This window comes from Dryobates pubescens, chromosome 7, assembly GCF_014839835.1.
Source record: "Dryobates pubescens isolate bDryPub1 chromosome 7, bDryPub1.pri, whole genome shotgun sequence".
NCBI lineage: Eukaryota > Metazoa > Chordata > Aves > Piciformes > Picidae > Dryobates > Dryobates pubescens.
In genome coordinates, this window is record NC_071618.1 from 43443014 (window position 1) to 43456121 (window position 13108).

At 53.0% G+C, this 13108-nt stretch overlaps 1 protein-coding gene across 1 annotated transcript in view; it reads right to left on the reverse strand.

Moving 5' to 3' along the window:
- Positions 1-10725: 10725 nt before the first annotated feature.
- Positions 10726-13108, reverse strand: part of CAB39L (calcium binding protein 39 like) — a 40721-nt gene continuing 38338 nt past the window's right edge. Inside the window, exon 8 of the mRNA XM_054163121.1 lies at positions 10726-11057. Within this exon, the coding sequence (XP_054019096.1) occupies positions 10878-11057 (180 nt within the window). The 3' untranslated portion in view covers positions 10726-10877. The remainder of the gene's footprint in view (positions 11058-13108) is intronic.

The window sequence follows — 13108 nt, forward strand, 5'->3', positions numbered from 1 at the left end:
GCTTTGAAATGCTTTACCTACCCAGTGCTGTCCTTGCTTCTACAGTCACAGAATCAACCAGCTTGGAAAAGCCCTCAGAGCTCATCAAGTCCAACCTATCACCCAACACCTCATGACAACTAAACCATGGCTCCAAGTGCCACATCCAAGCCTTTTTTGAACACCTTCAGGGACAGTCCCTGCTGTTGCTGAGCTACATCAGACCTCCCTCTGCTCTGTCTGAAGAATCTGTGCTTCCTGCCAGCCTCAGGGAGGGAAGGGCTGGGACCCCCTCCCTCAGCCCTACAAGGAGCCTTAAGGAACACTAATCCTCTCTTCCTGGCAGAGTAAGGACTGCCTCAGGGAGCACTGCATGAGCTGCCACCTGCACAGCCTGTTTCTTAATTGGATGGGATAGAAGTGGGCAAAGCTTTGGCCTTCAAGCCCTAGAGTTGGTCCTTCCTGTGCTTTGGACTTGATGATCTCTGAAGTCCTTCCCAACCTTATTGACTCTATGATTCCTGCCTTGCTGCCAGGATTGCCTGCACAGGCATACACAGGTGTTGTGATTCATAGTCACCACAGAGGGGGATTGCTGCAGTGACTGGGGCCAACATCTAGGCTGGTCAGCAGTGTGCCTGAAGGGGAGTGAGTCTGTAGCTTGACCAAGCCTGAGCTATCAAGGGTTGTAGGGTAGGATAGGATAGGATAGCATAGGATAGGATAGGATAGGATGGAATGGAATTAACCAGGTTGGAAAAGACCTCAGAGCTCATCAAGTCCAACCTATCACCCAGCACCTCAGGACTAACTAAACCATGGCTGCAAGTGCCACATCCAGTCCCTTTCTGAACACCTCTAGGGATGGTGACTCCACCACCTCCCTGGACAGCACATTCCAATGGCCAATCACTTTTTCCTCACCTTGAGCCTAAACCTCCCCTGGTGCAGCTTGAGACTGTGTCCTCTTGTTCTGGTGCTGGTTGCCTGGGAGAAGAGACCACCCCTGACCTGGCTACAGCCTCCCTTCAGGTAGTTGTAGACAGCAAGAAGGTCTCCCCTGAGCCTCCTCTTCTCCAGGCTAAGCAGCCCCAGCTCCCTCAGCAGCAGCTTTCCTAACCTGAGTGGCCCAGAACTGGACACAGACAGCTGGCTCCAGCTTGGCTGTGTGGGCTGAAGGCCTGTTTGCCAGCAGAGTGCATTAGGGCTATGCCTATAGATTGTTTCCTTGGTTCACTTCATCTGAAAGGAATCCAATCAATGCACTCCAAGGCTGGCTTGTTAACACAGAGCCACACACAGTAAGCAGGGCCAGGTGAGAGGTGCATTTCAGAAGTGCTGTGGGACTGGAATATCATTGAGGACACAGTGTGCAGCCAGTGGGACCTCAGTCATCCAGGCTGGCAATGGGGCAGGCTGCCCAGAGCCATGTTTCATGGGGGGACTACTCTGAAGAGCTTTGGAATCCCCTAAACAGCTTTGTTTTGGCCATTGTGCCTGCAAACCAGACTTCAGATATTTGGGGTTGGCTTTAATGTGTTAGATGCAGTAAGTGACATTGCTTAGAGGCTAGAAAAGCATGGAGGCAGTTTTGTAATCAATCTGGATTACCCTATCACTACTGAAGATGGTCACAGTGCCAAACAGGTGGAGCTGAATTCCATTCCACACAGAAAGGTAATGCAGAGAACTGTTATTGACCCAGGGAGGTGGTGGAGTCACCATCACTGGAGGTGTTTAGGAAGAGCCTGGATGAGGCACTTGGTGCCATGGTTTAGTTGATGAGATGGTGTTGGGTGACAGGTTGGACTCAATGATCTCAAAGGTCTTTTCCAACCTGGTTAATTCTCATATGATTTCCCCTCAACCTCCTTTCCTCCATCTCGTCCCATACTGGGATGATACAAGTAGAGCCAAGACAGGGGTCGCTACCTTTGTGACATACCGAAATAGCCGCTTGGAACTCAGCACTGTTATGCCTTGGTGATACGCAGTGCTGGCGGCTCCAGCAGCTGGGGACTGATCCTGCAGCCCCGGGGTGAGCAGGCAGGGTGCAGCGCAGCAGAGTCCTTGCTGCTGGGAGAGAAAAGGCAAGGAGCTGCTGTGCTGGTTCTGCCTTTTGACAGCGAGAGCAGGCTCCCCGGTCTGCGTCCTCAGCTGCAAACGGAGGCTGTTCCGCCTCGGCTGCGGCAGGAGACAGGAAAAACCAAGCTCCCGTCCGTGATCAGCGGTAAGAAAGGGCTGCAGGGTGCAGGGCCGGAGTGCGGCCGTCGGGGGGCGCTGTTCGCAGGGAAATGAACCCCGCTGAGGGACCCCCCCAGCACACATGCCCCGGACCCTGCAGGCCTCCTGCTTTCGCCTGCGGCTTCTCTGCCGGGGGCCGTGTCTGTAGCTCTGCCACGGCAGGGATGTGTTGTACCTTAAATACCACACGGGGCACACGGAAACTGCCGCGAGCAAAAGGCCAAGGAGTGCTGGTGCGCACCGTGAGCACCCTCTCAAGCAGGAAGGGGGACGAGATGAGGCTGGCATGACTGGCACCGAGGTGCCGGGCGCTGCCCGCCTCCCAGCGGCTGGGCTCGGAGCAGGCAGGCAGCAGGGAGCGCTGGGCGCAGCCTTTCCCCTGCAGTGTCTTGCAGCGTGACCTTTATTTTCTGCGCTCCCAGTACAATCTGCGTGTACCTGAAGTTTGCCACTTGGCTGTGCTCCGCCTCAGCACTGGGTGTCTTCCTGCAGCCGCAGGACCGCTGCCTGATCCTACCACTGCTGAGAGGATGGACTCTGCTCCAGCTTTAAGGCAGGTCTGACTTGGGCAAGGCGTTAATCCCTGGCACTAAAGTGGTGTAGTAGCAACAACGAAGCCTTTGCAGCCTTTTCTCCTCCTGTGCCTCCATTGCTCAACTGTCTTGTCTTTGGTGAGGTCACCTCACTGCTTTGCCAGTGGATTTTTCTCCCAGGGCAGCTAAATCTCTAACTTGGAGGGAAAAAAAATAAAGGGTTTAAGAGGTGTGGGGAAACCATGAAGTATTTGAACAGTAACTTCAGCAAGAGCCAAGCCTTAGGGACAAATGCCAGCACAGATACATTGCTCCCCTCCCCAGTGGCCTTTCAGAAATACCTGAAAGCTGTCTGGGAGATAGCATGAATGCCAGCACAACCACCTGCAGTTAGTCCTTCATTCTCATTGTGGAGCAAGACAGCTAAAGAAAACAAACCCCAGTAGAAGCAGAGGAGCTTAGCTGCATGGCTGGGAGTGGTATTTATTAGCAGGAGCTATGGGTCTTTTGTTGGCATGAACACGTCTCTCCTCCCATTGCAATGCCTGCCGCCCCCCGGGACATACTGCAGGCCTGTCCCCAGTGTCACTTTCCTTTGAGCCTTTGACAGGAAGCATGAGGCATAGCTGTCAGCCCACAGTGTGAGCCTGCTGTGTCCCATGAGCTAATTGTGGCTCTGCTCTTGACACTCCTTGGGGCACACACAGGGCATGCCTGGCTGCGAATATCATTTCCCCCCCGCACCCAGCTTTAAAATGGGGAGGAGGTACCTTTCTGCACTTTCTCCATGGGAGTTTTTGAGCCCTGCTCCCTGCAGGCTCCTGCTTGTCCTGTGCACCCAGAGCCTGTTGGGCACCTGACCATCTGCCTGAGCAAATGAGGGGCTGGTGTGCTCGCTGCCAGGGCAGGGCTGCGTCTGGGTGTGCCGCCTGCCGAGAAGCTAGCCCCGACGGCGTGTTCACACAGAGCTCTGAGCAGATGCAATGGGCTCTTGCTCTGGCAGGGGTGTTTTCAAATCATCTCCAAACCCTTGTCAAGCCAGCTGTTCTGCAAGTGAGCTGCAGGGCATTGCCAAAGCTGGGTGTTAGCAGAGAGAACGGACCAGGAATAGGGAAATAAAAGGTCTCCACTCGTAAGAGTCGAGCAAGGCACTTCGTGGTCCCACAGATACAGTCCTGGCTTCGCTGTGCCCACAGAAGAAATCATTGCATCCATTAGCAGACCAGTACTGGGGAGCTGGGTGAGTTTCCCCACCACAGTCAGCTGCAAGGAGCTGGGCTGTGGTGCCATGACTGGGCTGGTGCCTGTCAGGCAGCCAAAAGACTTTGCTGGTACCTGTCACCTTGGTGGTCAGGTGCTCGCTGTGCCCCAAAACCTGCACAAGTCTCAACATGCTGGAGGTGCCTGCTGGCACAGGGTGACAGGCAAAACACATGCTGCAAGTTTAGCTGGAGGAGAAGGAGGCTTCACTCCCAAATCTGCACTTGGAGGAGAGGATCAGAAGAAATGCAGGCACCATCTCATAGCCCCCTGAGCATCACTACCAAGGAGCACACCAGGCACACCAAGGGAGGGAGGAGGTTGAGGTGGCATCGGGACACACAGCGGGCCATGGCTTGTGTGCTGCACCACAGCAGGTATCTGCAGTCTCATGGGTGTTCAGAGCAGTGTGATGCTGTCCTGGGGCCAGGGCACAGCAGCAAAGCTGCCTGCAGCTGTGGCCAGTGCTGCACAGTGATGAAAAACAGCCACAGGGTTCTCGTGGCAGTGGCAAACTACAGTGTTCAGCTGCATCCTGCAAGGCAGGATCTGCTGGGGCAGCTCCTGTCCCCATACCCGGTGCAGCAGTCAGCAGTACAGATGGGTGTGGGTGTTTGGGGTGGCAGGAGCCACCTCCCCACTGTGGTATGGCTGGGCACGGCCATGGCCGAGCTGTGCTGCACCCCAGTCACAGGCTTTCCCCAGGCCGCCATGTGCTGTGACACAGCCTGAGGAGGAGCAGGCTGCTGTGGCTGTGGCTTTGCAAAGCCACTCACAAGTGGTACCATAGGAAGGGGGTTGGTTAGTTGGTTGGTTGATTGTGTTTCCTATTTGCACATTCCTGGAAAGGAGGGAGGGGGGCAGCAGGCACTGGGGAGCAGGAACATGAGTCAGGAGGGTTGGGCTCGCTGCCTGCCTCTCCCTGGGGCTCTCTGGGAAGCCAGGCCAAGTCACAGCCCTGTGAGGTGCTTGGCTTACAACCACACAGCCAAAACTGCAGACCTTGCCCTGGGTTTTCCCTTAGCCTTGTTCCACATCGCTTGTCCAGCACCAACCAGGCTCGGGGGTGCCTTGGACTGCTGCTACTTCGTGGCCTCACACTCCACCAACTGAGGGACTGGAGCCTTTGCTGGAGGCAAGGCTCCCCTTCAGCATGGCCTGGGGGGGCCAGGATGTTAGCTCTTGCTCTTCCCCAGGCCACACCAGCTCTTGACAGCAGGACTGGCTCATTCTCTCTCTCTGGGGTTGGACTTCCCAGTAGAGGCTCTGGGACACCTCACACTGGGGCTTAACAAAGTGCTGCTGCACTGTGTGGAATACAACGTGTGCATGGGGCATGAGTGAGTATCACACCTCATGAAGTTTGTCACTCAGTGACAGAAGAGCCCTGGGTTTGCTTTGAACAGAACAACAAACTGGGTGAGCTCTGTTAAGGTGCTGGCTTGGAAGAGACAAACATCAGTTCCTGAGGCTGGGCCTGCATTGACACCAAAAACTGATACACACCAACAGCTCCAGGACTTGGGTTGCAGCAGGAAGAGCCTTAAAAGCCTGCATCTTTCACTGGGCATCAGTGAGTGCTGGGTGTCTCCTGTGTGGCCAGCAGGAGCAGGGAGGTCATTCTGCCCCTGGACTCAGGACTGCTTAGGCCACACCTTGAGTCCTGTGTCCAGTTCTGGGCCCCTCAGTTTAGGAAAGATTGAGACTCTTGAACATGTCCAGAGAAGGGCAACAAAGCTGGGGAGAGGTTTGTGGAGGAGGAGGCTCAGGGGAGACCTTCTTGCTCTCTACAACTACCTGAAAGGAGGTTGTAGCCAGGTGGGAGTTGATCTCTTCTCCCAGGCAACCAGCACCAGAACAAGAGGACACAGTCTCAAGCTGTGCCAGGGGAGGTTTAGGCTGGATGTTAGGAAGAAATTCTTCCCAGCAAGAGAGATTGGCCATTGGAATGTGCTGCCCAGGGAGGTGGTGGAGACACCATCCCTGGAGGTGTTTAGGAAGAGCCTGGATGAGGCACTTGGTGCCATGGTTTAGTTGATTAGATGGTGTTGGGTGATAGGTTGGACTGGATGATCTTGAAGGTCTTTTCCAACCTGGTTATTTATTTTCTATTCTATTCTATTCTATTCTATTCTATTCTATTCTATTCTATTCTATTCTATTCTATTCTATTCTATTCTATTTCTATTCTCAGACCCCCAGGAGCTCTTCAGGTTAGCAGAATTTCCACCACCTATCTGCTCTGACAGGAAAACAAGTGGCCACTTCAGGTCCATCAGTGCAGGAGGTACAAAGTGGCCTTTCATTTCTCGGTAGCAAATACCACAGTCCTATAGAATCCCTCTCTTCCTTGGTGCTGTTCAGCTGCCAGGCAGAGTGTAAGAGTCCAGTGGGTGAAGCTCAAGGCAAATGCAGCATGAGCCCCACAGAGGTGAAGTGGCAGGTGCCAAAATGCCAGTCCAAGACCAGTGGAAGGCCACAGAATTTTATGCAAGAGTCTTTCATCAGGAGAGGGAGAGCTGGGTACAACTCTCTTTAGTGCCCTATCCCCTCTGCCTCCTAATGGCCTTCACTGCCAGCCACAAGCTGTTCTGCAGGAAGGTGTTGCTAGCCAGAATGTTGAAGTGCTTCTGCTTCAGAGGAAAAAACTGAAGCACTTGCTGGCCCAAAGAAAAAGCCTCTCCACTGACCAAACATCACAGCACCCTTTGGAAGGAGGCCTGGGCCCTCTTAGCCCTGCTCCAATTTCACAGACCAGGGCAGAGCATGCAGTGGAGAACAAATGGGATCCAGATCTCCCCTCCCTCGTGTGAGTGCTTTTATCATTACATTACAAGGTCCAAGTCATTCTCTCCTTCTCATCTGATCTTGTCCCAGGAGCATGCAGATTAGGAGGCTCAAGTGGTTGTAACACCTACGTTTCTTGAAGGCCAGAGCCCTACATCCTCCTCCCAGGCTCACACCTGCCACCATGACAGACCAGGGAGTCTGGTGCTGCCTCTCATCAGACTTTATTCTCCGTAGCACAAGCTGCCCAAGTCCTAGGACAGAGGCTTATGGTTCACAGATTCCTGGCACTCTGCTGTATCAAACAAGGTGTTGTGTGCAGGATTGTACACTGCATGGCCACCCTGCATGCTGGGTGGGGATTGGAATGGACAGGCTGCAGCCCAAGCTTCTTTCTCTGTCTTCAGACTACAATCTTCTCCCCTGTCCTCACTCCAAGGAACACTCTCCTGCACTCACACAGCTCCCCAGATATTGATTCCAGAGTAATTGTGAGCTCCTGGTGGGAACAGTGGCTTAGGCAGGACAACCACCTTGGTAGAAAGCACCAAAGGAAATTAGGAATCATAGAATCAATGAGGTTGGAAAAGACCTCAGAGATCATCAAGCCCAACCTGTCACCCAACACCTCAGGACTAACTAAACCATGGCACCAAGTGCCACATCCAATCCCCTCTTGAACACCTCCAGGAGTTCCATCACTGTATCAAAGCTGCATTAGAAAAGACCACATTTCCCTTTCACCAGGGATGAGTGTCCCCTGCCATGAAATGTTATTTTGGTGCTTTATTTAACTCCACCATTTATTTTACTTTTTCTTCTGGATGGGGCTGGATGTGGCTCTGAGCAACCTGATCGAGTGTGAGGTGTCCCTGCCTGTGGCAGGGGGGGGTGGAAGTAGATGATCCTGGAGGTCCCTTCCAACCCTGACAATTCCATGATTCTTTCAAAGAGCTAAGCAAGTTCATTTTGGGGAAGATTCAATTACTATAGAATAGAATAGAATAGACCAGACCAGACCAGACCAGACCAGACCAGACCAGGTTGGAAGAGACCTTCAAGATCATCGAGTCCAACCTATCATCCAACACCAGCTAATCAACTAAACCATGGCACCAAGCACCCCATCAAGTCTCCTCCTGAACACCTCCAGGGACAGTGACTCTACCACCTCCCTGGGCAGCACATTCCAATGGGCAATCACGCTCTCTGTGAAGAATTTCTTCCTAACATCCAGCCTAAACCTCCCCTGGCACAGCTTGAGACTGTGTCCTCTTGTTCTGGTGCTGGTTGCCTGGGAGACCAACCCCCACCTGGCTACAACCTCCCTTCAGGTAGTTGTAGAGAGCAAGAAGGTCTCCCCTGAGCCTCCTCTTCTCCAGGCTAAGCAACCCCAGCTCCCTCAGCCTCTCCTCACAGGGCTGTGCTCCAGACCCCTCCCCAGCTTTGTTGCCCTTCTCTGGACACCTTCCAGCAACTCAACATCTTTCCTAACCTGAGAGGCCCAGAACTGGACACAGGACTCGAGGTGTGGCCTGACCAGTGCTGAGCACAGGGCACAATGACCTCCCTGCTCCTGCTGGCCACACTGTTCCTGATGCAGGCCAGGATGCCATTGGCCTTCTTGGCCACCTGGGCACACTGCTGGCTCATGCTCAGCCAGCTCTCAGCCCCCAGGTCCCTTTCTGCCTGGCTGCTCTCCAGCCACTCTGACCCCAGCCTGTAGCACTGCGTAGGGTAGCTGTGGCCAGTGTGTAGACCCCAGCACGTAGATGTGTAACATCTCATGCCCTTGGGGCTCCTCTTGTCAAGGGCAGGCACTCCCCAGCACTACAGCATTAGGCACTTTTTCCCAGCACAGGTGGGGAGCCCAATGCCCTCCTGTGACTCGCGAGGCTGAGGCCATGGACATGTGTCTCTGTGTTCATCAAGCCCTGGAGAACAGCCCCACCCCAAGAGCTCATAGCACAGCCAAGTGCCCTTCAGTTTCAGGCTCTAAATGTCAGGGGAGCAGACAAATGATTAGCTGTGGGGAACTGCAGTTCTGAAGCTGGTCCTGTATTGCCCCACAAGCTGCTACAGACAGTGTGAGCACTCCCCACGGGGCTGCAGGTGAAGATCACAGGCAGGCTATGCTGGACTGCAGCCTGAGTTGCCAGCTGCCCCCACGGCCAGCCTGGGCTGCAGAGGTGATGCTCAGCTCTGAAGGCAGTGCTCATCTCTCTCCACCTGCTGAAAATGATTGACAAAGGACAGGAAGGATTTAGCACCACGCAGAGTCGAGCTCTCCAGAAGGGCAAGAGGCGAAAAGCAGAGACAGAAATCAAGTGTTCAGTAATCATGCCTTTAATAACTTGTAAATATAGAATTCTTTTCTTTTAGCCCCAGGCAAGTAAGAAGTGCGTTTGTTGTGTGTGTCTGACCTCTGAAAACAAAACCCCACCAGCTGTTCTGTTCCACCCCCTTTCTAAAGCACACACAGTACCAGTCGCCCAGTATATAACATTTTAATGAAGGGAAAGATCTTGTTCTGATTTTACAGTGCAGTGTCATCACCTTTGTATCTGAAGCACTGGCTGGGGTTTTAGCTAGACAACTCTCTTACAACAAATAGGAAAACTCAGATCTTGGGCTGCTCAGAAAAATCCAGGGGGTTTCCACTCCCTGCTCTCAAAACTCCACTTCCTGTTAAAGCATCAGTTTCATTTCCCAACAGAAAATGGAAAGCCCCCAAAACCTCTTCAACCACACCTGGGAAACACTGTTTGCACCACAGCTTACTGAACCTGGATCATTAGGAGTGCAGCAATTTCCCCTTCCACAACTTCTGCACAAAACCTGAACTCGCATCGGGATCAACGAGGGTGGAAAACACCAGGCTAGACGGCGAGCAGCCTCTGGTGCCTGGGGCTGCTATATGGCCTCCCATGTTTGACTTAGGAATCCACCAGATGCTCTCAGCTTTGGGAGCACCTGCAGGCTGAGGAACCCCAGGCCCCTGAGGGCTTCAGGCTGAGGCCATTGCAGTATCCCCCTTGCTGAACTCGGCTCAACCCCATTTTGCACGGCCAGGATTTAAAACCAGCTGGGAAGCCACTGAGGACCTTCTCCCCTCGCAGCACCAGTGCTGGGGCTCAGTGCTTGGCACAATTCAGCCATGTGGCTCTGGCCACCACCCAGCATTATTTCTGCTGAAACTGGGGACAGACTTCTTGCTGATTTTAGTAGGTGCAGGATGACTTTATCAGCAATGTGGCATGAGCCTCGGCAGAGAGGGCTTGCTCTTCCCTCCTTCCCATTGAGGGCTACGCGGGCACCGTGTACCTGGGGCAGCTCCTCATCGCCCTGCTTGGGAGCTGGTGGGGACAGCCTGTGCTCTAGCACAAAGGTTGATCACATACAGGAAAATGGGAAGCAGGCAGAAAGAGCTCCCCTAGCTGATGCCTTCATCCCTTCCCTAGCACTGAATAGAAAACCTCTGATCTAGCAGAAAGGAAAAGTTAAAGGTGATAGAACACAGAGATAAAGCAAACCCGTGGCCTTTACTGCTTTCTCATCTCCTGCTGCTTTAACTGAAGAACCCTGTCTGTAAGTGCAGCTAACTCCAGAGACAAATGTCCTCTTTCACAGTCATGTGTGTGTGTGCAGCACTGGAACCAAGTCGCTAGTACAGGAGCAATGCTACAGCCCTCAGAAGACCTACGCCGTGCACTCACCACCAGCTTGAGGTTGCTGGTAGTTAGGCAGAGAGGCTCATTCTGCTTGAGCACAAATGCAAATCCATCAAACCAGCTTCTAGCACAGGTTCTAAACAGACATAAATAAGTACAGTCTTGATTAAAAACAATATATTATTCTATTTTTTTGGTGGGGTTTGTGGGGTGGTTTTGATTTGTTTGTTTTCATGTAAACCCTCCCCCCCCCCCCCCCTATACTCTTGACATCTAGGAACAAAGACAAAAATCAAACCCAGGCACTTGCTGTGCCTTCTCAAGCACTATTGTGGTGTTTAAGGGACACAGAAGAACTTAACAGATGAGATTAATGCCTAGAGTGGAAAACTGGAGGAGCTCCTCACGCCGTTGGCTTCTTCAAGTCCCGGATTTGCTTGATCAGGTAGTTCTTCTCATCAGTGAATTGTTCATCATCCGTCCTCTCTTTCTGGAAGTTGCTCAGGAACTCAATTAGCTTGGGCTGGTTTTTCAACAGGATCTCCACAATTGGCTGTGTTTTGTTTGGACTGGCCACAAAAACCTAGCATGCAGACAAACCCAGGGAGAGAGAGAGAGAGAGAGAGAGAGAGAGAGAGAGAGAGAGAGAGAGAACAATGTCAGTCACAGTATCACTGGAAGTTATTCCCTAACAGGTCAGCTGAAGGCTGCCAGGCAGATGGGGTTGCTTAGCCTGGAGAAGAGGAGGCTCAGAGGAGACCTTCTTGCTCTCTCCAACTCCCTGAAGGGAGGTTGTAGCCAGGTGGGGGTTGGTCTCTTCTCCCAGGCAAGCAGCACCAGAACAAGAGGACACAGTCTCAAGCTGTGCCAGGGCAAGTTTAGTCTTGAGGTGATGAGAAAGTTCTGCACAGAAAGCTATTGCTCATTGGGATGTGCTGCCCAGGGAGGTGGTGGAGTCACTGTCCCTGGAGGTGTTCAAAAAGGGACTGGATGTGGCACTTGAAGCCATGGTTTAGTTGTCATGAGGTGTTGGGTGCTAGGTTGGACTCGATGATCTCTGAGGTCTTTTCCAACCTTATTGATTCCATGATTCTATGACACTCTGCCACTGGACACCTTGTCCCAAGGCACAGAGAGAGGGAAGTTATAAACATGCTGTTGGGGCAGCAAGCTGAAGCAAAGCTATGGCTGTGTGCATTGCTGCCCTTTAATTTTGTCCTGTGTTTGATTGCAAACCCAGCTGTTGAGAGGGAGCCATCAATTCCCAGCCTCTTCCACGTGCAAGGCTTAAATACACAGAACTTCATTATCAGGAGAACGGAAAAGCTTTGTGTCAGTATTGATATCATTTCCATACTAAACCAGGCCTAAAATTAGACTTGCCAGCTTTGTTTTGGTTTGGAAAAGCATGTCAGAGGCTCCACTTCCCTCTGCCTAATCCATTCATGAGAGCGTGGAAATTTCCAGCAGCAGGAGCAGGAGCGCCGCGGCAAACCCAGCGCCGCCGCTGCCCGCAGGGAGCAGGGGAGGCTGAGAGGGCAGCGGGGGCCAGGAGGAACCGACACTCACCTGGCACAGGCAGCCAAGCACTGGGCTCTCCTCAGACTGGAGTTGTAAAGAATAAACCACGCTCTGATAGTTCCTCCTGCCATGCCTAAAGCCGCAGAGGTTTCCGGCTCTGCACATGTCCCCCCACCCCGGGCCACAACACTGCTTCTTTAACAGCTCCTCTGCCTTAAGCGCTGCCTGACAACGGCCAACTTAAGGCTGGTTGTAAAGGCCAGAGGTGACAAGCTCCTCCCAGGGAGCGCAGGATGGATCAGAGATGCAGGCTCTGCACAGGGGGCAGACGGGCCGGGGGCTGGCGGTGGGGACACACAGCAGCACGCCCCTGGCCGCCCCGGGGGGAGCTCTCCCATCTGGCCCGCTCCGAGGTTACCATGGCTGGTCAACAAAACACTGCCCCAGTGCTTGTGCAACAACATCAATAGCTCGAGTTACTCTCTAGCCGATGGGAAGAAAGTAAGGATGGAGAGGACCGGGAAATGTGCAGGTTGCCACCAGAGCTGCGGAGGGGTCTGGAGCACAGCCCTGTGAGGAGAGGCTGAGGGAGCTGGGGTTGCTTAGCCTGCGGAAGAGGAGGCTCAGGGGAGACCTTCTTGCTCTCTACAACTCCCTGAAGGGAGGTTGGAGCCAGGTGGGGGTTGGTCTCTTCTCCCAGGCAACCAGCACCAGAACAAGAGGACACAGTCTCAAGCTGTGCCAGGGGAGGTTTAGGCTGGATGTTAGGAAGAAATTCCTACCAGAAAGAGTGATTGGCCATTGGAATGTGCTGCCCAGGGAGGTGGTGGAGTCACCATCCCTGGAGGTGTTTAGGAAGAGCCTGGATGAGGCACTTGGTGCCATGGTTTAGTTGATTAGATGGTGTTGGGTGATAGGTTGGACTCGATATCTCCAAGGCCTCTTCCAACCTGGTTAATTCTGTTCTATTCTCATCAGCTTCACAAAGCCCAGGATTAGGATCACAGTAAGATTTTACTTTCAAAAGAGCTCTCCTCATGTAGGACTCTGCTAGTTTCATAGAGGAGGAGCTAAATCCCTGAAAACAGAGAGCATTTTAACACTATCTGGAAC